At 53.4% G+C, this 23325-nt stretch overlaps 5 protein-coding genes across 5 annotated transcripts; 2 read left to right on the top strand and 3 right to left on the bottom strand.

Annotated features, from left to right (window-relative positions):
• Positions 1-572: 572 nt before the first annotated feature.
• Positions 573-1927, bottom strand: COCSUDRAFT_59713 (hypothetical protein; the record flags this gene model as incomplete). Its single annotated transcript, XM_005643717.1, has 5 exons — positions 573-643; positions 865-1132; positions 1284-1454; positions 1577-1699; positions 1823-1927. 5 exons carry the CDS (start codon positions 1925-1927, stop codon positions 573-575), a joined length of 738 nt encoding a protein of 245 aa, XP_005643774.1.
• A 972-nt stretch (positions 1928-2899) lies between these two features.
• COCSUDRAFT_8175 (hypothetical protein) lies at positions 2900-3898 on the top strand (the record flags this gene model as incomplete). Its single annotated transcript, XM_005643716.1, has 5 exons — positions 2900-2973; positions 3067-3207; positions 3343-3476; positions 3588-3715; positions 3806-3898. Coding segments are annotated over 5 exons (570 nt in total), but the record flags the coding sequence as incomplete, so codon positions are not given.
• Positions 3899-6805: 2907 nt separating this feature from the next.
• On the bottom strand, positions 6806-10171 carry COCSUDRAFT_68025 (WD40 repeat-like protein). Its single transcript, XM_005643715.1, has 10 exons — positions 9889-10171; positions 9638-9751; positions 9455-9553; positions 9299-9364; positions 9056-9154; positions 8684-8841; positions 8414-8554; positions 8110-8302; positions 7731-7903; positions 6806-7579 (listed from the first exon to the last, which is right to left on the bottom strand). The coding sequence occupies exons 1-10, from the start codon at positions 9988-9990 to the stop codon at positions 7396-7398; spliced, it is 1329 nt and encodes a 442-aa protein (XP_005643772.1). The 5' UTR covers positions 9991-10171; the 3' UTR covers positions 6806-7395.
• Positions 10172-10901: 730 nt separating this feature from the next.
• COCSUDRAFT_68024 (hypothetical protein) lies at positions 10902-20582 on the top strand (the record flags this gene model as incomplete). Its single annotated transcript, XM_005643714.1, has 20 exons — positions 10902-11023; positions 11597-11801; positions 11940-12101; positions 12248-12426; positions 12538-12682; positions 12829-12971; positions 13676-13847; positions 13976-14084; positions 14255-14398; positions 14526-14826; positions 14982-15078; positions 15307-15481; positions 15743-15896; positions 16062-16980; positions 17149-17331; positions 17489-17584; positions 17745-18128; positions 18249-18356; positions 18535-19487; positions 19796-20582. The coding sequence occupies 20 exons, from the start codon at positions 10902-10904 to the stop codon at positions 20136-20138; spliced, it is 5094 nt and encodes a 1697-aa protein (XP_005643771.1). The 3' UTR covers positions 20139-20582.
• COCSUDRAFT_31421 (short-chain dehydrogenase/reductase SDR) lies at positions 20539-22970 on the bottom strand (the record flags this gene model as incomplete). Its single annotated transcript, XM_005643713.1, has 7 exons — positions 20539-20932; positions 21085-21231; positions 21524-21673; positions 21947-22176; positions 22312-22450; positions 22561-22674; positions 22838-22970. Coding segments are annotated over 7 exons (946 nt in total), but the record flags the coding sequence as incomplete, so codon positions are not given.
• Between the last annotated feature and the right edge of the window lie 355 nt (positions 22971-23325).

Here is a 23325-nt window from a genome sequence, read left to right as displayed (position 1 = left end):
GCCTGCAGCATTACTAATCTGTTTGGATCTATCTCAGATGTTGACAGGTACCAGCATTTATCTAAAGAAAATATATTTACAGCGTTGTCCCACATATGTAGTGAGGGGCAGACAGCAAGCTAATGCAACACAAGTATGCATTGACAAATTTTTGAAATACAGCGCTAGCGACTGAAGAGCGACATACCGCAAAAAGGAATTCTGGGCAGTTCGAACTGCCCAGATTCAGATATTTTCCTCGAAGCCTAATACGACTTAGGGAAGAGGCTCTGGCAACAACAACCCCAAAAGTGAAGAAGACTCTCAAAATGCAGCTCATGAGTACAGGATACCCTGCACACTGTCAATTCCAGAGTACCGCCCCAGATTCGGGCCATCAACAGGAACACACGCACAAAAAAGACCATTTTTCCTTTCTTACACAATGCAAGATGTGCTTAGGCACATTTCAATCAACGCTTACGCCTGGGTCCTATCCTATCTCTAGCGGATCAGCAGACATCTGCATATTATCTGCAAATTACCGAGGGAATTCTCTTTGTCTACTGTACAAAAAGAGTGTAAGCTAGCACCTATGCACGTGCAGCGCGCATGTCATTGGTGGACATGTCTGATCTGCCGCTGCCTGCCGACCACAGCTCTCCTGCACCGCGCCAAAACAATTCAGGTTCTGGTAAGACAGTATGCTGCACCACACAAAAGAATCCACCCCTGCAACCAGTTGCAATAGTGTGTCTTCGGCAATGAAGGCCCCTACACTTGCAAACGCCACAAACAATGCTTGGCCAGCAGGCGTTATGCCGACTGCATGCGAAGGCAGCTCAAATCCTGAGTAGGGCACGGTTGCCAGGAGTTGCTGCGCACCGCTGTTGAGGCGGGCCTGGGCGTCGGAGCGCGTAGGAGATCTTGAGTAGGCCCACTCGGTGGAGACATCTACTTGGGGCGGGTTGAGGTCCTTGACGCTGAGGCCGTGCGCCTCGAGGCAGGCCTCGACCGCCTTGTTGCGCGCGAGCACCGTCTCGATGACGCGCTGCAGCCGGTTCACGATGCCCTCCTCCTCCATCTCCATGCTCTGCTCCAGCAGCACCTTCTCGTTGTTCAGCTTCTGCACCGCCTCCATCAGCTCGCCCACCTGGGCACCATTAGTTCACCTTTGCTGAGTACTTAACCTTCAAGTGTGCCGGTGGTTGGACTGTCAACACGGGGTGACAGCAGGGTGCTATTATGGGATGTGAATTCTGAACATGCCACATTGTTGAGGCTGTGAGGAGGGGATGCAGGACCTGGCGCTTGAGGTCTGTCTTTTCCAGCTGCAGCGCCTGCTTTTCGGCTGCAAGGCCCATTGCCTGTTTCTGAAGCTTGTTGACGATGTACTCCTGCTCTGCCTCCAGTTGGTTCTCGATCATCTCCTTCTCCCGGCTCATCTTGCATTGCTCCAGCCGCAACTCCTCACACTGCCCACATGCCATACATTAGTAGTGCCAGACTGACCTATAAATGAGGACGCTCGGAGCAACAATCTGGAACAGGATTGCCCACTAGTGTCGGCATTTTAAGTTGCTGAGAAGCGAAGCACCTTGCGATGCAACTTCTCCAGCTCTTTCTCGAGCTCTGTCTTCTCCAAGTTCAACTTCCCCATTCGTTTCTGCAGATTGTTCACAAGGTACTCTTCCTCCTGCTCCACCTCCGTTGCAAGCACCTGCCGGACCAGCCACAAACCAGATACAACCTCCATGATGCACAGGAGATTGGAGAAGGACAGTCGCACGGTAGGTGAAGGTAAAGCCACTGGATGTCTTTGCATTGTTAGTCTGACACAAACCTGCTTCTCCCTCTTCAAGGAATCGAGTCTCTTCAGAAGCCTGTTTGCTATGTACTCCTCCTCCTGTTCCACCTTCGAATCAAAGTGGACGAGTGTTAGTGCCATCTCTGTGCTTCTCTGATGCATATTGATCCAGGATCCTGTCAATTTTCGTCACCATTCACGCAGGCAGATTCATGAAGGAATGCTGCGCCTATCTATTCATTGTGGCACTTCAGACGCCAATGGCTGGCTGAACTTCGAGAGGTACCTGCTGCTGCATGGTAAAATGCTGTTCTTTCACGCGCTGCAGAGCCTGCGTCAAAGAAGTGCTTCGCCTGCGTTCCTGGTCGAGCTGTCGTCAACACAGATTTGCCATCGTAAATGCACGGATCGTACAGTTCTTCCAGATTTATCTCAGTTCTCAATGCAGACGTGCTACATGCTTTATGCACAAGAGGTCTGGGAAGAAAGACGGAGCCATTTACCTCTTCCCTTAGGCTTTCAACCTGCTTTTGCAGCGCAGCATCGCCCGGTTGGGCCATACCGTCTGGCCTGGAGCACGAAATCAAGCAAATCTAGGTGCCGCGCTTACGAAATTTTTGGAGGCTCTGGACGGCACATAGAGATACAAGTGATGCAAGTGGTCGACAATCTTACATAAGAAGACAGATAAATTTTGGTGTTAATCGTATTTTGGCAAGAAGAGGAATTCGAGGCATAAGTCATCAACCCTGCCTAGTGTAACATGGTAGGCCTAGGGTTTAGAAATCAAGGTGTATGCCAGGTGTATGTGTGTACGCTATGATCAGGCATTAAGTGTTGATCGAGGAGCTTCGATGAGTGCACAAAAGCAATCCTAGGACTGGACATATAAGCTGTATTGTTGTTCTGAATAACAATCGAAATTATTAAGCTGTGCAGTTCGATGTGAAGTCATGAGTCCTGATGACGGAGTCTTGGGCGGAAGGGAAGCACTTCCAGGCAATGAATTGCTCTAAATTGAAGTCTCAGACGTGGTCCTTCTTTTCTGTTTCAGTCTGCATATCAGTAGCTTTGTTGTCTGTCCTTGCTGTCTCCGGGCCAGTTCAAGCAAACATCCATACTGTATTCACAACAGAGTGCGGCCCATATTTCACATGGCAGTCACTCGGTAAGCATAGTTCCTACACGTGATTTCAGGAGTAATGCGGCGCACACTTGTGATGCAATGCTCCAGATCACACTGGCATCCCTGCTCTGATGCGCGCAGGATTCATGTCGAGTTACAGTTTGTCAGGCCAAAAAGGCAATGTCACACGTCTTATGAGTTGTGATGGAGGGAGCTTGAAGGACTGGCAAGATGATGGGGTCATGCCCACGCATATTGCTCCTTCTTGGACAAAGCACCCTCGGACCGGTGACATGTACAGGCAAGAATTGACATAAAATTGTCTGGGACACTAAAAGGCATGTTCATGCTGATTGCAAGTTGCTCTATGCCACGATGAAGTGTCAAACTGCCACGATGAAGTGTCAAACTGCTGCATGTCATCCTGCAGCGGAATTAATAAGCCGGTGGCTGTGCAAGACTGGATGTCAAAAACCAACCCCCAGGAAGATTACATCCTCATCCTGGATGCAGACATGATAATGCTGAAGCCATTTGATCCTGTCAAGATGGGCGTCGCCCCAGGTGAAGACTGCCCCACTGAAATATGCAGCATCAGTCAGCTTCCCAAAGCATACCCTCCATCGAGCTCAAAAGGCAATAGCGGATATGAAAGTATGTGGTGGAAAATTGCAGGATGGGCTGTTTCTGCATTCTATGGATACCTCCAAGGTGTCAGCAACGATCTTGCCTTGAAACATGTTCCTCATGTTCTTCCTCGAAACGACACTCTGGCCGGCCCTCTCGGAAGGCGTGGTGATCAGGTGTGCAATTCTTCTGCCAATTCCTGTCATCCTTGCTGTACTCATCTCTTTGCCAGTCACAGAGCTCACTGCTCTCTGCAATGTTCACAGGTTGGAGGCTTCACAATGATGAGGACGGAGGACCTCAGGAAGGTCCTGCCACTGTGGATAAAATACACAGAGGATGTCAGAGCAGACCCTGAGGTGTGCTCCAGGAGTGCAAGCATTAAGGCTATGCTAATAAACATTCGACACCTGCTCAGTTCATTGCACCAAGCATTGCCGGAATGCAAATCCACAGGACATGCAGAGCCATAATATATTATCATTGCCAAGTGACATCAAGATCTGGTGCACAGGCGTGGAACACCTCGGGCGATGCGTACACCAAGCACCCTGGGGAAAAGCCGTGGATAGCGGAAATGTATGGCTACTCATTTGGCGCTGCAGCAGCCAATGTCTGGCACAAGACTGATTACACAGCAATGCTGTACCCCAGTTACATGCCGTACACTCTTGCAGGTGCGCATTAGTGATTAGTTTCCCTCTTCTTTGAGTTTTCTGATCAATGAACTCTGCAAGCAGGAGGAAGGATTTTCACCTACTTGATACCGCTGCTGCATCGCTACTGCATTGCTGTTGATGTAAAATGTGTGCATCTCGGCAGATGTGCCCAACGTACTGCACTATGGGTTGCTGTACGAGATCAAGGAGGCAGGGTACAGGTTTGACAAGCATTGGTATGCAAATTTTGATGCACTCCAATGCCCGCCATGGGAGGAAGTTGCTGCTGGCACATTGCCTAAGAAGGGGTTATTTCCCTTCCCACCACACCCATCAACCCTGACCTCACAGGTGACGCCCAAATTTGCTGCAAGGAGCTGCAAGAAGTCCCTCAGAGCTTTGGACATTTGTTCTCTATCCTCGGCAGGGCATCATTATGAATGTATTTTACAGGGAGAGGCTCTGCTGAGGGATCTTCTCAGTGTGCAAGTCGCTGCCACACTCAATGAGGCCCTGTGTGCCAACTATAGAAGGCTGTGTCCACCTTCTACCGAACTTGAAACCAGCTGTGCCAAGGTAAGCGTTTGCAGACTGCTGGTCATGCTCTGCTTTGATGCACTTGCAGCTGATCTAGAGAGTGCTAATTTGGGCTTGCTGTTGCAGGCGACCAAGCTGTTTAAGGCTGTCCTGGAAGCTCGCCAGAAGCTGAAAGATTCAGCTACAGAAGCCGATTGTCAGGACTCGGAGGTAATTATTTGCTCTGTCGCTCTCCCAGATTCTGCCATGCAATCAGAACACCTGCACTTTTGTCAGAGCAATCTTCGTGATGCATTCCTGCACGACTACAGGCTAGATGCACAGAGTGGGCCAGCAAAGGCGAATGCGGCCTCAACCCCAATTTCATGCTGCGTGCATGCAAGGCAGCGTGCGGCCTATGCCCCCCTGGTGCCCCAAAGGTGGGGCATTGGTCAGTAACGCCCCACAATTGTCTTCCTATACTCAACCTGCTTATCCTGCCCTACAATATATACCATGTGCTCTATTGCTTTCCTACCCATGGTGCAGGAACGAAAAGCAGTTGGACTGGGCGCTCTGGAGAAGCAGGAAGAGGATGAGGCGGCGCCTGCAACCGAGCGCCAGGCATCGCGCAGCACCCAGCAAGCAGACGCGGAAGCGGAGAATGCTGCGTTGCAGATGCCAAAGCAGCTTGGTAGTGGAGGCCCGGCCCGGCCAGATTCTATTACCGCAGTCAAAACAGGTGCTATGTCAGCTGGGAAGCCAGCTGTCCAGTCACCGAGCGGCAAGACGGGCGGTGCGGATCCAGGCACAGGTGGTGCAGGAGGGGTGGCGGGGTCTGAAGGGGGCGGTGGCGTGAGCGTGGAGCAGACGGAGGTTGATGCCGAGTCGGCTGCGCTGCAGCTGCCGCAAGTGGCAGAGGCGGCGCAGCAGGTGAGGGTGGATGAGGAATCGGCGCAGCTGCAGCGGCCGGAGACGGCGGAGGTGGTGAAGCAGGCTGCGCGCGACGCGGAGTCTGCGCAGCTGCAGACGCAGGGCGCTGGCAAGGCTGCCGAGTGGCCCCCCGCGGTGGTCACCAGCGGGGGGACCGGCCAGGTTCCGAAACGAATAGGGAAGGTGAATAAACAAGGAGCTGCTGCACTGCCAGGATGATGCAGCTGTCTAGGTCCATGCGAATTTCTTCTGATCAAATGACCTGGACTCATCAAGTTCAGATATAGGACTCTTATGATGGAGCATAAAAATCAAGAAAGAGCGGTCTGCAGGTGTTGACAGAGGGCTGGTGCGCAGGGGGCGGCTCCGCTGAAAGGCTATCAGAAGTTCCTGGCTGACATGGCCAAGGTGCGGGAGGAGCAGCGGCTGCAGAAGATGGACAGGCTGTGCACTGGCAACCCCACCTACTCCTTGAGCGAGGTGCGCCGTCCGCAAAAGCCAAGAAAGGCAAGATTCCATCATTTGTGAGCATGGATGAAGAAAGGCAAGCATGAATGAGGGGCATGAATGATGCTGTGGTAGAGGATGGCAATTGGATGCAGAGTCGTGTTGCTGAGCTTGCGTGGAATGGACAGGTGGCGAAATGTTTGGAAGCTCTGGCGGAGGGTAGGGAGTGGCAACCAAAGAGAGCACCTGCAGCAAGAACCAACCTGCTGCAGACTGATGGTGCTGCTTCCCAGCAGGTGCGAGATATTTGATGTGCTTGCAATATTGTCCTTATGCCCTGTACCAGTCTTGCGCTTGCGTGCTGATACCAGGTATCTTGACGGCAGGAAGCAGAGGGAGACAAGGTGGAGATGGGCATGTCTGTGCCTTCACGGCAGAGCCTGGGAAGCTGGCTGATCACATCGCGTCGTGGTCAAGCTTTGCTTTTCTTGCTTGTGCTGGGCATCATTGCTGTGCCTAGATGGAGACAACGGAAGCAATCGCCGCTCCTGAAGGTGTATCGGCATGATTGAAGGTCTTTTGTCATTGTTGAATTGCATGCATTTTTTGGTTTAAAATCTTGGGGTTGACACCACTGGTAGATGCACGGCATTGCATGGAGAATTGCCAGACTGTTGACATTGTAATATCACATAAGAAGCAACGGCATGTATACATACGTATCGATTACATGATACTTCCCGGTCAACAGGTGACCTGTCGCCTTATAAGGCACAATACACATCCTTCTTCAAGAACGCTTCTTGCAAAGCATTGCTTGTCGGCAAACATTCTGGTTTGCAACAACAACATACAGTGTATATTTACACGTCCGAGAACAACTCTATTCCCACTGCACCCCCAAGGAATTACTAGAGTCACTTACGGTGCACGGTGCAGTTTGGTATTCATATGTGAGGCGGCACATGTACACTACGGTGATACTTGAGTTCTTGACATGCGCTATAGCACGGCGCTGTGCACTAATGCCGGCAGCGCCTGCAAGCACGCTCTGTCATACTTTATACGAGTCATACAAGCTGCGCACATGCCTGTCCAAATTATGCTCACTATACAAAACTAGTCACTGCAAAATGGATGCACACAGCACGCGCTCATCCTGCAAATGGCAGGCTTGAAACACTTATGTTTTTAACTTATTTTGACACTGTTGTTCTATAGTACAGGAAGCCTCCAGAAGCAGATCCATTCATAGCCTTGGGCCAGCACGTCCAGCATGTGCGCCACAGACAAACGGCGGATTAGGGTGTGGGCTCGCGTATGCTTGCTTGCTGCACTTTTTGGGAAGATGTCCGCTTGACACTTGATGTGGTGAACTCCATGAGTGAGCTGTAGACCACATCCGCCACACACAGGAAGAACGCGTAACCATCAGGGGTGAAGGAGCAGCCGCCAATCTCCCCAAACAGGTCAATCTCCTGGCACCTGTTCAGTTGAACGGCACTCCACATCGTCATCTTCTATCATACATGCTGGTACCATTTGCTACTTCTGTGACTTGCCTTGAACTTGTCACACAACTTGCCAGTTCTTTTGCAGCTTGGACGAATGCTGAGGTGCCTGGAGGGTAGAGTACCTGGTGTAGTCTGATTCGACGTCATACAGCCGCACAAAGTCTGCTGGCTCAGTGGCGGCCAGGAATCTGCCATCATGGGAGTATCTGAGGGAGCGCACAGCCCCCATATTGCCGCACAAGATTGCCCTGCTCTCATTCGGCTTGCGCAGATCCCAGATCCTGGTGCTCGTGTCCTGCAGCATGCCCACTCTTCCCATCACTCACAACCAGCGCTCTTAGCAGAGTATACAGCAGCCAGAGGCAGCCCAGATCTGCAGACCCTTGCATCAGTGCAACAATTACATGTGGACTTGGAGAGCAGCCGCATCACAATGCTTCAAGCAGCGCAACTAGAAACGGGATGTGTGGGGCAGCGACATGCCTGATTGCCAGTCGCGACAGTGTGGCCATCATTGGGGTGCCAAGATGCTGCGAACGAGTAGTCAAGGTGCCCCTTCAGCCGCATGGCCGGCGCCTCGGTCCGCAGGTCCAACAAAAGGGCATGCGGGTCATCGCCCACCACGATTGCCAGAGAGCTGCCCTCGCACGGATTTGCTACCGCCAGATTCACTGGCCACTCAAACTTGCGCTGGCTGCAATGCCAAGACACACAAATAAATAAGCAGGTGATTTCTTCCTTGACGATGATTTCACTGAACCAAGCATGGCTCTTCCTTGCATGGCTATTACAGGTTGACACGCACCTCTGCAGTGCAAATTTCTCCGAGTCAAAAATTCGAACCACATTGTCATTGTTGGCAGTCATGATGCTGATGCCGCCAGAGTGGCCCTGGAAGATGTCAATGCCATTTGTGATGCCCATTTCGCTTGTGGTCACCCGCTTGCTGCAGCAAATTGCATGGTATCAGAGCCCGATCATCTGTCCAGTGCAGGTGTCCAGTCAAGGGGATCATATCCTGATCGTTGCCTTTCATGGCAAGGGAGTTTAGTGCAGGTGTTGTTTCGGCAGGCACCTGCATTGCAGGCCTTTCTTCTTAAGGTTTGCCACAATCAGCTCCCCTGCAAAGCCGCCTGCTGCCACGAGGTCATGCCGCACACAGAATGTGCTGATCTGCACTCGTCCCAACCCTGAAGACCTGCTGTCCGTGCTTGCTCCGCTCAAGTCCAGCACCTGAGAGCACACGGAGCTCTGAGTGCTCTCACTCCAATATGTCTATCCAGAAGGCTACACATGCATGTGCTCAGGCGGACTTGAAGATGACATGACATTGACATTTACATTGTCATGACGACTTATACTATCAATCGTGCCATTAAATATGAAGACAACGGAGAGGCTTTTCTACACAAACCCAGGAAGGGTGGCGCTTGGGCAGACTGGGCACCTTTGTGGACCGGCGGGCCACTGTGCTGTAGTGATTGATGCAGTTCTCATTTGTTGTGTAAACATCGTGCTTTGAAGTGGTCCACAGCAAATGCCGCAACTGCAGTCCCCACCACCAGATGAGACGTTGCCTGATTGATACTATGTGCTTCCCTGACATGAGACAATTGACACTATGTTGCCCTTCCTTCTTCCTTGTGCAAGATTAGCGCAATTGTCACGGGTGACTGGGAATAAATGGCACCTGAAAGTGGGCGATGTCTGACCGCACAGATTGAAGATTCTGGTGAAATCCGTAGAAGTTCCCATCCTTCAGAACACACTCGAGGCATCATCCCTGTTGCAGTGTATTGTGTTGGCACCTTTTGGCAAAGCTCGTATCACCTTTGGCAAGCCTCACCTTGACAACCTCTGTCTTCTCTTTATTGAGCCGTTCCTGATTTTGGTCCACGGACTCTCTCAGATTCACGTAATTGTGATACTGCTCCAATCGAGTCTCCTACATGCAAATAGTATCATGTGAGCCCTGTGTATCCACATGTCACTGGGGTGAAGCTTCAGCTTCAAGGTGGCAGTGACTGACCCTGTAGCGCTGCCGAGACACCTGGAGCCTGTCCCAGGGAATATTTTGGGGATCCAATCCTTGTTCGACGTCGTATTTTGTGGTTATCAGGCCATCATCATCCATGACAAATCCCTGGAGACACAAAGCCAGGGTGATATACACCACCAGTGGAGAGAATGTATTGCACGTCGCCAACGCACTGCATGAAAACAATGGCTACCTGTCTCTAGTAAGCATTAAAAATATCTGCCATTTTTTACATTGTATACCTCAAAGTCGACATCGTTATCTTGCTCAGAATCACTCCTGCTTCCTTGGGCTTCTCCTCCGTCTCCCTCGTCCTCATCCAACAATGGAATGTCTGGATCCATAGATTCTCATCTCACCTTGACCATTGACGGATCGCTCTCCCAATGAAGCCCCTTCCTACTAGTACAAGGTGCAGAGCACTTGGGGTTGTATCCAAGGTAATTTGCTTCTGCTCAGTGCTCGTGAAGCTGGCTATAGCCCACAAAAGTAGTGAATATATACCAGAACTATTGAATTTTCTCCACTGTGGGCAGTTTGTGTCCTTGTCTCCAAACTTGTCCAGTACGAGGCAGCAAGAGCCAAATCGGGCAGCGGGCGTTCAAACGGAGAGCTTCCGGAGCTGCCAGATACGAGATGCCAGAAAGGCAGACGATCGTGCTTTTGGTGTCGTTGAAAGCATCTGGCCAGTACGCCTAGGAACTACCTCTTCCTTGCGCTCGGATCTTTTTGTCGTGACCGCGTTATCGCTACGGAACTTTCGGACTAGTGCGGCTATCCGGACATCTGTGTACCGGAACAGCAGAAATCGGTGCTCATTAGAGATGCGAGGATTAAATAGGAGGATGAACTCTAGAAACTCATAGCTGATGAAAGGTGCATTTCGCTGTCGTTCCTCACTCGTGAGGCGATCGCCAGCTTCAAGTAGTTGCACACTTGCAGGTACTGAGTATGTGCAGCAGAAAAGGAACATGAACTACTAGACTGGCAAGCCAGTATGGCTGCTGGGGACAGTATCCAAGGCATGGTCAGTGCCGCACGGGCCAATCGCATACCTTACGTCGAAATGCAGACGGTAGATGCCCTCTGCGCCAGGCCAGAAGGGGGAAAGGGCGACTCAGAAATCTTGCAGAAGAAGTCAACAACAGTTCTCAGCATGCAACAGAAAGGCGCATCAGCTGTACTCTGCGCTGATGTGGAAAGGGAGGTGCAGTCGGCCCTGGCTGCCCTTCAGTCAGCAGGTAACAGCAGCGATATGCACGAACGCAACAGGCAGGCCAACTCCATTCAGAACACGCAGCGGGCTTTTCAGGAGAGAAATTCAGAAGGAGTTTTGCCTGCAGGGAGTGCGCCCCAGGCATTTGGAGCAGAAGTGCTGTACGCATTGGCTTCCAGTGGTAATGAAAACAGGCGGGACATGCTAATGCAGCAGCAAGCTTTTACGATTGTGTGTGAAAGGGTGGCATCAGGAAAACTACAGGTAGGTCTCAGCTTTGCACTCTCCATTTCCAGTCGCAACAGGCTCCTGGGTGATGTGTGCAATTGTCAAACACCGCAAGAGCCTGTTTGTCCGATTGTGTAGGTGGAGGCCTCCATCCTTGCGCTGAGAGCTCTTGAGGCGTTGTCCAGAGACTGTGCAGAAGACTGCTGTGCATTTGGCCATGGTCGTGTTATGCCAACACTGTCCCAAATACCCAAGAAATGCGCTGTCAATGCACTCAGTCTCCTGACCAGCAGTGCACAGCCAGCGCCTGTGAAGCTGCAGGCAGCTCGCTTCTTGACAGCTCTGTTGGAATTTCACCGGTGCCAGCATGATGGATTCAGGTCAGCCATCCTGTCTCGGGATGCCTTCATGTGATGCTACAGAACTATAATAAATCTGCGCCCTTGAATATGTGGTTTTCCAAGGCTGAAAGGGACCATATTCTGAGCCCGCAATACTGTGCGCAGGGAGGCTGATGGCATCCTTGCCTTGGCGGATCTGCTGCCAGACAGCAAGGACGCAGATCTTGACACTGACGAGGCAGTTGATCTGATGAGGCAAATCCTGGCTGCCTTGAGGGTCATCGTGGCTGCTGACAGCCAGAGCAGGGAGGCTGCTGGGGCAAAGCTTGATGTGCTTGTTCGCATTGCACGTCTCCTGGCGTATGAGAAGGTCTGCAGCCACCCTGAAATATCATCTGCATCGGGACATGCCACACCGTGCCTGTGGTCACCAGTCAGATATTTGCCATGCATGCCCTGTATCATGCAATGGTAGGCTAAGGAATACTAATTGATGTGTGCTGCACAGACTGCGGGTAGCGCGGTGGATGTGGCGGCTGCACTGGTGGAGTATGGCCCACATGAGCGCAGCGTTGGGTGCGCGTGCTGCCTCGCGCTGTGCCAGGCTGGCGCGCCCCAGCCGCTGCTCAAGATTGTCACCGGGGAGCCACTGCGCCCCTCCAGCATCAAGGTGCCGCACCACTTCCCATAAAGGGGTCCATATTGGCCTTATGAAAGCACCAACAGTTCAGTGATGCATGCTTCTTTTCTTGCTGATGTAGATATGTCACAGGTGGCTGCTGTCTGAAAAACTGAAAAGGTCATGGTGGGTGTCAGGCGATGGAGGTGGTCCGCAAGTTGGCATCGGCAGGGCCTCGCCAGCTGGCGATGCTACGCCAAGCACACTGCCTGGAGTCCTGCATCCACCTCATCAAGCATGCGCCGCTGGACTGCAGGGTAGCCTATCTGGCTGTCACCGTGCTGCGCGAGTTTACAGAGTGGGACACGGCAAGCAGGTGAGCAGATGCCGTATGAAAGTCAGGATAGCTCCTTGTCGCTGCCATTACTACCTATGTCTGGCAGGTTATTATCAAATGCTGAACCTGAAATAACAAGCATGGCTGCAGGGCGGCGATCATCAAGCTGGGTGGGCACATGGACTTGCTACAAGCACTCCATGCGGCAGAGTTTGAAGAGTTGGCCATCATGCATGACATCACCGAGGCGCTGGGCAAGCTGTCGGATGACAAGGGCCCGGACAACAGCAGCACGGTGAGTTCAAACCCATCTATATCACCTTGCCCTGAATTTCTCATCCACAAGCCTAGCTTGAAGGTCTCTGCAGCACTCAGCAAGGATGATTTGAGCGCATGGCTGGCTCTAAATCACATTTGACCTTGCTGAATATGTCTCTGCAGGGAGGCAAGAGGCTTCTGCATTGGGCTGCTCAGTTCGGCGACTCTGACCTCGTCAGCAGGCTCATGAGGGACAACCCAGTCTCAGACTTGCAGGACTTTCGGGGCAACAGGCCCCTCCATCTTGCCGTCCTCAACAATCACAAGTGAGCCTCACTCCTCAATTTCCAAGGACCTTACTACATTGACAGAGAGGGAGGGAGATGCAAAGTTATGGATGGAAGATCACAAATAGGGGGGAAGAAGATGGTGGATGTAGTACAGATCATGGCCTGCCCAGGAAGACGCAATTTACACATGAAGAGCTTACGCGCGCCATCTTCTCCATTCTTTGGTTCAATTTCTTGATTGCCTATTGATTGCTTCCCACCGTAGTTTTGTCCTTAAATCTGCCCGGTTTGTTCACGTGTTTTACGCTAACAAGTCCCCACCGGCCAATCTTTCTCAGCTGATCGCCAATGCGATCGTTTGCTGAATTCTTTTGCGTTCACACTAACTTGTAATCTTTAACGGATGATACAGATCGCAATTCGCAAACAATAAAACAGAGCGGCAGGGATCGTGCTACTTTGCCGCCAATAACATACCCAGGTTTACATTAAAGCAACAAGGATGCCATGAACCTGGCTTGTTGATTTGTCAGACCTGACTCCTTTTTACTTATTTCAATTATATCGGATTTTATCGTATTGATACTAGAGATTGAACTTAGCAGAAGGATAAGAGAATGCAAAATTATATATCAAGATGTTGTGATCTGCCTTGGGCCTGAAGTGTTGGAAGCCAATGGGGTGATCCATCAATCGGTGAGGCGTGAATGCGAGTAAATCAATATAATTTGGCGCTACAGGGCTATTGTAAAGGAATTACTGGAGTACAATGCGGACGTGCTAGCTTGCAATAGCCAGGGAAAGTGGTCACTGGACATGGCGACCCCCAAGTCGGACGTCTGGCAGATGCTGTACAAAGAAGTCCAATGGCGTAGCTTCCTGGAGCAGCCACGCCCTTGTCACCTCATCATGGTGAGGATTATCTGCAGAATTCTCGAGCAAAGAGTGCTAATTAGAATCCTCGTCAACTCTGCTGCAACATGCATGCTTCCTTGGACTTCAGCCAAGATCTGCCAACTTGTGGTGTCATGTCCATGCAGGATGGGTGGGAGGGGCCAGGGCAATGCAGCTTCTCACCTCTCCTGGCCATTCTCAGCTTGCAGAGCTCTGCTGGAGGGAAATCAAAGACAGCTGAATCCTCCTTGCAGCGTGAGCATCTCAACTGGCCATGCTGCACTGCCGATCTCATGCATGCCAGCCCTGTCTTGTTACAATCATGCAGATAAGAAAATGTATTGCCTGGAAAGAACACCTGTGACACAATTACATCTCCTCAATCTCAACTGTCTGTCTGTCTGACAGCAGTCCATGGATTGCAGGCCTGTTGAGAGGGAGAACCAGCGGCAAGGGCGCAGCCGGCAAATCGCTGCCATGCGAGTTGCGCATGCCACACACCGCCAGCATTCGGGTCTTGGGCAACACAGCCGTGGAGGTCAACTTCATGGCCACCGACACAATCCTTGGTACTGCCTTCACTACTCCACATAAATCCTTCTCCCCTTCGAGCAGGGAACCTTGCCTTTTCTGCTGCTGGAGACCAAATTGAACGAATATAGGCGCAACAGAGTTCACGCACATGTGCTGCTGCAGGTCACTGCGTGCCTGCCACGTCAGCGGACGGCAAGTGCCGCCTGCAGCAGCTGCTGATCACCCTGGCGCAGCCGTCTGAGGCGGCAGAGCTGCACATGGCGCTGACGGTCATGCAGCAGCGCGCACACACAGACATCCTGGAGTTTGCGCGCCTGCTGCACCAGCACCTGGACCTCTACGAGCGGCAGAAGGCCGCGCAGCTACACGCGCGAATGCAGCTCCACGCCATCTCACAAGAGCTGCTGGCAAGCCGCCTCCCCATGCCTTTCACACGAGCACTCCTCTATCTGTCTACAACAAAGTTGGCAGCATTCTCAGGGTAGATCGAGTGGTGTGATTTCCTCATCAGGCAGACCAAATGTGCCCATTTTCGATAAGGTGTGCTTTATGGCTTTACATAGTTAATGTTCTGCAGGAGGTTGAAGAGGGCGGGGAGGTGCAGGAGCTGCATGTCAGGCTGGGCAAGCTTGTGGAAGCAGTGGAGTCTGGTAGAGAAGCTGTCCTGGCCTCCCACAGAACTGTCCTGGACTACGCCGACTCCTCCATCGCTCGGGTGAGTTCCCCAAAAGACTGCTCTCTTCCCCAAAATCACCGCCCTCTCCATGTGTGGCTACAAAAAATGCAAGCGCAATACAGTGCATTAAAACCCAGGAAATTTGCGGGAGGTTTGCGGAGAACTTTGGCTTGCAGTGTGCTGCGCTCTGGAGGAGATTTGAATGTAATTTCAAAATTTATTTTGAAAGCAGACTTCAGTGTATCAACAAAGTGAGAGTGGGCGCAGCTCGGGACGCTGCGGGTGGAGTGCGAGAAGCGGGAGGGCAGGGGCTGCGATGATTCATGGCAGGCACTGGGGGAGCGCGCGCTGGCCAGCCTGCAGACAGTGCGCGCCTACCGCGAACGCGCGCTGCAGGCAGCCTACTGCGGCCTGCTGCCGCCACCCCCCTGCCAGCTTGACGGTGCGTCCCATAGCTTGTCTCTCCTTTTTTGGAGTGCTCATCAATTTCTGCATGCTGAATCTGCAGTCATGTGCAGGTACTGCAGCCCTAGAACGGTTCTGAAACGGGCAAATTGTTCCGCAATGTCACGCTTTGAGCATGCACTGCCATTGGAGACCTTGATCACGTGTCTGTCTTCCCTTGACCCATTTTTGTCACGCTAGCAAAGAGGCCATGTATGTTGCGGATATGCGAGTGATGAGAGGGTGAGAGCATGCGCAGGCCAGCCGCACTGTGGAGGGGGCCTGCTGGACTCGGATGACCAGCGCCTGCTGAGGGCGCTTGTGCCGGGCGACAGCGTGTCTGCCGCGCGCAGCCCCCACGACCTCCAAGTGCACACCGATCTGGAGCTCGTCCAAGCCCTGCGCTCCCTCAGGTCTGCACAATACCTTCCCCCTATTCAAGCTACTTAAGACCTGTGATGACAGCTCTGAGATGTCTATCCATGCCGACGCGTGCTTAATGCATACACTTGAGATCTACAGTCCACAGGTAAATCCGTTTTGTGTTGTGATGTGAGCCTTTGTGCTTGCTTGCGCAGGGAGGAGTGCACAAAGCTGCTGTCCGGCCCCAAGAAGCTCCGAGCAGCGTCCAAGCCAAGAAAGGCCCGGCCGCCCAAGTTGCTACCCAAGCCAGATCCTGCGCAGCCCGCCATCGGGCCGCCCAGCACGCCCGACAAGCTCACCAGGGAAGCTGCCGCAGCTGGCCAGCACAGCTTCACCACCCCCGTGCCAGCTTCCTCCGGGTCCAAACGCGGCCAGCCCGGCGGCGCCCGCAGCATCCAGCCGACCGTCCTTGCCGACAGATTCTGCAGTGCCGACATGAGTGCCCCGGTCCCCAGCAACAAGGAGCAGCTCGCTGCACCGCACGCGCAAAAGGGCGGCAGGAGCCGCGTCAGGGGCAAGGAGAAAGCGGCCGGCGGCGCGGGTGGGACAAGGCCAGGCTCAGAGGCCGACGGCGGTGCGCTGGTGTCAGACGACAACCTCAGCATGACGGGGCTGGTGGACTCGCAGTCCGACAGCTGTTCTGACAAAGAGGCGATGACAAACGCGCCGGCCGCGCGGGATGCCGGCAGCTCGTCGCAATCCAGCGCCGGCTCGGGGAGCGAAGACAGCGACAGCTCGGCCGCGCACCGGCGCCAGGCGAAGAAGTTCATCGCCGCCGCACCAACTCTGGCCGCTCCAGCAATGCAGCCCAAGAGCGACGCCAAGAGCGACGCACACGGCAACAAAGAGCAAGAAAGGCAGGAGGTGGTGGAGAGTCATGCAGAGCAGCCCGCTGCGGATTTTACGGATGTGGAAGTGAAGAGCTGTGAGGATGCGAGCGACTCGGATGAGTCGGAGGCGAGCCTGGGGTCACCGCTGGGAATCGCTGGCGGCTCCAGGTTGCCAAGTCTGGCGCTGTCCGAGAGCGAGCAAGCACGTGCTGGCGCAAGAAGCCAGTCAGAAGACAGTGTCATGGTGCGGTCCCAACGGCACTCTCTCTGCAGCATAAGTTCAGAGTTTTACCCATCACTTTCCGACTGTCCTTTTGTGTCTGGAATGCTTGTGCATGAGCATGTGCAGGACAGAAGTAAAAAGACAGATATGATACGTTGTATTGAAGGGGTGTTGCTTGGGGTGGTGTAGGAGTGTCGGAGGAGCGGGAGCTTCACGTTTGCGCCTGTGTCTGGGAGGGGCAACAGCGTGGCTGCATTTGCAGCCAGGCGTCGTGCCACAACCTCTGAGCCGTGCGAGGCGCTCTCGTTCCCTCGTCTGGACACCATGCGCCCTTCACCGCTGAGGCATCAGTCCTCCATGCCAGAAGTAGAGGTAATTTCCAGTCCCTCAGAGTGATGGTCTCCTCAAAATGACATTGTGCTGCTGGGTGAGGGCAAGGTAAATCATGTGTCTGCAAAATGAAGTGTTCTTGCATCATGAAGCCTTGGCAGTGTGTGAGGCCCTTGTCACTGATGATCTAATTATGCAGGCCAAGGAGATCTCCCCACCGGCAGAGCGCCTGCTTGAGTCTGGACTGTCATCCGGCGACTGGGCCGGCCTCGCGGCCCACGATGACCTCTCACAGGTGTAGACCTTCTTCAGACCAGGCATGGGGAGTTGATACAGATTTTGCTGACGATGGCATGCTATCATGCATGCTGGTCAGGAAGGTCTGCATGCAACATGCCGAGGCGCTGCTTGACAAATATCAAAGCAATGAATGAAGTGCTGGCTGAAATCTGCAGGCGTTGGCAGAGAGCTTGAAGGGGAGCGCAGGAAGTGCCGACGGCATGCAGGAGCTGATAGCACTGCTGGGGACAGATGAGTGGCCCCTGGGCAGCGGCAGTGCAGAGGCAGAGCTGGCCAAGGCACATGCCTCCATCTTCGGCCCTCCTGCACCAGAAGGCATGGAGGCAGGGCAGCCATCGATGTCCTCTGGGCTGACCAGTGCGCAGCCAAAAGCACAGGGAGATGCGACAAAAGCAGTGAAGGCGGCTGCTGCAGAGGCAGAAGGAGAAGAAAGAAGTACTTCGGCGCAGGACAGAAGTGAGCTGATGCAGGGGCTGACGGCCGAGATCGCAGCCGCGGCCCAAAAGGCAGCACAGGACGCCATTTCCTCCTCAGTGCAGGTGAGCATATTCTTAGTGTGTTGCTGCTTGAAATGTGAGACTTGACATCATGGTACTATTGATGTGGGTGGATCCTGCCGCATCTGGTACTGATTGGAGGCTGTTGTTTGTGTGCGCAAGGTGGCAGGAGATGCTGTGAAGGAGCTGCCCACGTGGGCAGGGCCTGACGTCATAATCGCAGCAACCATGTCCAAGCTGGACATCATCGTCGCCGCCGCCAGCGCGCAGGTAAGCACAAACTTGTGGCACGTAAAGTGATCTTGAATCGGCTTGAGCAGTGTGTCAGAACACAATGTTGTGCGCAATATCAGCATTTTTTGTCTATTTGCAGCAACATGAGGACAGCCACCTGTGAGTTCGCATGTTGGAAAACATTGGGCGCTAATGTCAGATCTTGCTGATGCAGTTTGCGGACGCGATTGAGACGGGCGTGGCGCGCGCGGCGGCCATGGCCAGCTCCATGTCAGCGGACGCGCTGTCGCACCGGCTGGCCGAGCGCAAGCGCGCAGCCGCCGGCAGGCAGCCGCCGCTGCTGGGCCTCCCTGCGGCGGCCCCCGGGTCCCCCATCGATGCGGACGGTGCCACCTCCCCAGGGAGGGGCCCCATCTCGGCGCGCTTCCCCGCCTTCGCCCAGCGCAGCCGGGGGTCTTCGCCGAGCGCCAGCCGCCACGCCAGCCAAGCTGAGGAGGTCCCCCCGCCTGCAAAAGAACCCCAAACACTGCCAGGCACCGGCCCACAGCTGATGGACAGCACTGCAGAGCGCGACTCACATGCACCTCTGCGTGAGGCAACTGCCGCCGCAGCCAGCCAGCACGCCGACCCGACAGACCTGCCAGCGCAGCCGCCTGCAGTGCGTGCGGTGAGCCCGGCTGCAGACGTGTTAACCAACAGCGCGGAAAAAGCCGAGTCAGAAGAAGGCCGGGGACCTGTGGACGCCGCGCTGCAGAGTCCCACAAAGAAGGCCAGAGCCGACCCCCTGCCGCCATTCCTGCAGCGGCAGGTGCACGACAGCCTGACAGCTGGCCTCGACGTGGCAATCCTCTCCGCAATGGCCGTGCCTCGGGCGGCTAGCGCACCAAAGGGGGATGACGCACTCCTCAGCAAGCCGCCTTTGGCGAAGGGCTTCCACAGTGGGGAGGGCGGCAGCGCAGAGCCGGCTGTGAGGGCCAGCCCCAGGGGCCGCAAGGGAGCCAGCAGATCGATTAGCAAAATCCGCGACCGCCGCGCTCACGGAGGCGGCCCCACCGCGAAGGAGATTCTGGAGCCACTCTCGGGCGCCACGTCATCCTGCGGTTCTGGGCAGCTGGCGCTCGCCGGTCACGAGTTTGAGAACGCACTGTTTGACAGCGATGCCAGCAGGTGTGCCTTCTCCGCCCTCTCTGCTGCTTGTCGCTTCCCAGCCTTGCAGTGTTTGAGACCTCGATTTCTTCCCAGCCGCAGGTCCCCATAACCATGTGCCTGTCAATGCAAAGCTTGCAAAGTATGCCAAGCACAGGAATAGCTTGTTGCTTTGCTCAATCGAGGGAAATTTGGGGGAAGGGATGCTTCCATCAGCCGCGTCCCTGCCTGCGAGCCAGTCTGACCACCACCATCATAATGAAAATCTAGCAGCTGTTTTAGGGACTCGAAGCATCCTGGAACTGAGGCAGTGGGTCTTTGCATTGCAGCGTGCCCTTTCTGGTCCGGCCCATGTGCACGCAGAGCAGCCGCTTCACGGCAGACACCGGGTCCATGCACAGTACGCCAGCTTCTGCTGCCAAGGCGGCCACGACTGACTCAGCTTCGGAGGCAGGTGCAGTACTGCTGTCCAGCAGCTTCCTCGGCACTGCCTCTCCCCTGGGAACGGCCGAGAGTGCTGGGTCCAGCTCTGCTGACAGTGCAGCTGGCTGCGTGGAGGCCAAGAGGCACCGTGGCCCAGGCACGCGCAGCGCAGATCTGAACTTGTGCAGGTCAGAGAGTGGATACACCTCGTCAAATGATGCCGCCAACTTTGAGGCACCTTGGGCATGAGACCCATTTGCCTGAAATGCTTTTGAAAGAGCTCCCAGCTCTGTTCTGCCTGGTAATATATGATGAGGAGAAGCTACTTGATGACATTGTGAAGCCTGGAATGAATGAAAGAGAGTGTGACAAGGCATGAATGTATATTTTATTTTGGACTGTGATGCCATGGAGCTTGGTGGTGAACAAGGTTCTGTTAGGAAATAGATGAAAGACTTGTTCAAAATGAGTTCTTCATCTGGAGGATCTTGCATCGAGCAAGCTTCTTATTTGATTGATGTGTATATATTGGTCCATCTTCACGAGCACTTTCGTGCCTCTAATAATTTGGAGAACCTCATGCAATCTGCAGTGCTATGAAGGGGAGTCCTTCTGTGTATAGCGAGTCTGCTGTCAGTCGTTCTGCATTGAAGCGAAGTGACTCTGCTGAATTTAATAAAGTGATCCAACTTCATCGCATCTATGAGAAGCTGTAGGCTTGTCTGCGCTCATATGCTACAGATACAGCAGTTGAGCCACAGATGATGACAACTTGGGACGCTGCAAGTGGTCCTATGTATAAGGCCCTTCCAGTTAATAAATGTGTAAAAAGTGTACATATAGCATCAAAGCACGTCCACCTAGGAGAGGATAAGGTGGCTGCAGCTAGTTTTGTTCTGACAGAATGTGCACCCATGCAAAAGTGGCCGGCAAATTGTTGCACTTCTAGAAGTCTGCGGAGATCTCCGCAAACCAGCAAAAGTTCCTGATCAGGTTCTGAATTATACTGCTTAGATGTAAGCTCCTCCAGTCACCTCCAACGTCTGTCCAAAGCACGAAGCACACACAAGTGTTTTCAATGCATCGGCCTTTCAAGAGTGACACATGATCTCGTGCAATCTCGTGAGGCAAGAATGGAAGCATGACATGCGAAAGCAAAGGACATGTAACACCAAAAGAGCAGATCAGGGCTCACCTGTCCTGAAATGAAGGATGCATAGGGAGAGGCGAGCAGCAGCATGGCACCGGCTGCCTCTTCAGGCGTGCCCACTCGCTTCATTGGAATCAGCATCTCCGCTGCAGCTGACGCCATGGCCTCGCCTCCAGGAATGCCCAGCTTCACCTGCGCAACATAAATCACCTTCTTTCTGTATTCTCAGGACAGCTACCATCCGCCTTCAAGAATTGCCCAAAGAAATCATGCTGCACACTGCTCAGGACACTCTGCCCACTGCTCAGCAACGCTCAAACTCTTCAAAGAATCTTGCTTAATACGCTGTTGAGGCCTTGAGTGTTTCGAAAGGGGGGACTAACTGTTTGTTGTTGCAACCGCAGTGCTGTCGCAACACACCAAAAGATAGCCAGCAGCCTTTGTTTGACATAAAGAGCATAAGGTGTGAAAAATGAGGGCGGACCTTTTCTCCGCCGACACTGATGGTGGAAGATCCCTTGTCAGCGGTCAGGCGAGTGGCGATGAAGCCGTATGCGATGGCGTTGCAGCGGATGTTGAAGGAGCCCCACTCCCGCGCCACCGTCTTTGTCAAGCCCACCACGCCTGCCTTGGCCTGCCGCCGCACAAAGTGAAAATTTTAGAGCTCCACCTTGTATGCATGCACCTCGCCCCCATGCTTGACAGCACCGCTAATAGCCCTCATTGTTGGGTAAGGAGCAGAAGTGAAATGCATCTAGCCAAGGAGGTGCAGCGAGAGTGAGTGTTTCAAGGTGTGGTGATTGTCAGGGCGCTTGCCGTGCTGCAGGAGCAGATATAAAATTGGATCTTCCCAAGCAGCATGCAGTGATTTGCATGTGTTCTAGGCAAAGAGGGTGAGGGCGCTTGCCGTGCTGTAGTTGGCCTGGCCGGGGTTTCCGTGGGTGCCGGAGGTTGAGGAGACGTTGATGATGCAGCGCTGAGTGGCCTCACCCTTTTCATCCAGCTCCTTCTTGGCGGCTTCGCGCATCACGGGCGCCGCCGCCTGGATCAGCCGGAAGGGCGCCGTGCAGTGCACCGCCAGCATCGCATCCCACTGCTTGGGCGTGATTCTGTGGATCATGCCGTCCCATGTGAAGCCTGCACACATGCAGTTACACCTCTTGTTCAGGTCCACTGCGCCGGATGACTGGTGCTGCCATTGGTCTGTGCGACAGTTGGTTTAGAATGAGAAATTCTTGTGAGGATGGAATCAGCAGCTATAGCAAAGCCTACCAGCATTGTTGATGAGGATGTCAATGGTGCCGAAAGCTTCCACAGCTGCCTTGACGCAGCACGCTGGGAACTCTTCTGCTGTCACATCTCCGGCCAGAGAGATGGCCTCACCGCCTCGTGAGCGGATTCCCGCAGCAACCTGCAGCAAGTCTGTAGTCAGAGCCAAATCTTGTCGGGGCATGCACCATACAAATTGGCCCCGTATCTCTCCCATATCTCATCTGTTCTGCAGGGTGGATAACAGCGCACCTCATCAGCCTTTGCACCGTCAAGATCTGTGACAACCAGCCGAGCACCATGCTCAGCAAAGAGGTTGGCAGCTGCCGCTCCCAACCCCTGTCCAGATCCAGTAATGATGGCCACCTACAGCACCAAAAGATCAAAACACGCGCTAAGTCATCTTGAAGTGGATCACTGATAGCAGCAATCAGAAGGTGAATTAGCTATGTAGATACAGACTTCATAGAGTGAGGCAGAGCACAGCGTCCAAAACACATGAGTGTAGGCAGAAAAACTTGTTCAGTACCTTGCCCTTCAGAAGAGACCCAGCTGAGGCAGAAACATTGTGCGCCTTCAAGCCAAGCTCTGAAGCTGGTTGCAAAGATCCAGAGACGTGGGAGAGGAGGACTCCCAGTCTGCGTTGCTGAGGTTCCTCCATGATCTTTCAACGTTTAAACAAGTTCTGAATCGAGAATAAGGATTTGCTGTAATTTCTTGGACGTCCAATGGGCTTGTCCCTCCAATGTCCAAGAATGCCGTAACCCTGACGTCGTCAGCAGCAGCAGAGGCAAGACTTGCTTCTTCCTCGACAATTCATTCGAGTAACTTGTCTACTGGTAGTAGTTGTGTTTGTGTTTGATATAGGACATACCTGTAGAAATGCACAGCGTTCACAAAACACTCATAAGAGTCCTGCAATAGTACTATTGGAAGGGAGGCGACCTGCTCTGTACTTATCAATTAAGCAGCATGGAGATGTTTGAAAGATGGAACACGCATCTGTCAACTTCGGTG

This window comes from Coccomyxa subellipsoidea, assembly GCF_000258705.1.
Source record: "Coccomyxa subellipsoidea C-169, whole genome shotgun sequence".
Lineage (NCBI taxonomy): Eukaryota > Viridiplantae > Chlorophyta > Trebouxiophyceae > Coccomyxaceae > Coccomyxa > Coccomyxa subellipsoidea.
Note: the sequence above shows the minus strand (reverse complement) of the source record. Positions and strands in the feature narration are given on the sequence as shown.

Coding starts and splice junctions, on each gene's coding strand:
- COCSUDRAFT_68025 (XM_005643715.1), bottom strand. CDS start 9,990: ATGGATCCAGACATTCCATTGTTGGATGAGGACGAGGGAGACGGAGGA. Junction 9,365..9,454: donor AGAAGACAGAGGTTGTCAAG/GTGAGGCTTGCC, acceptor TGTGTTCTGAAG/GATGGGAACTTCTACGGATT. Junction 9,155..9,298: donor CAGACATCGCCCACTTTCAG/GTGCCATTTATT, acceptor TGGGGACTGCAG/TTGCGGCATTTGCTGTGGAC.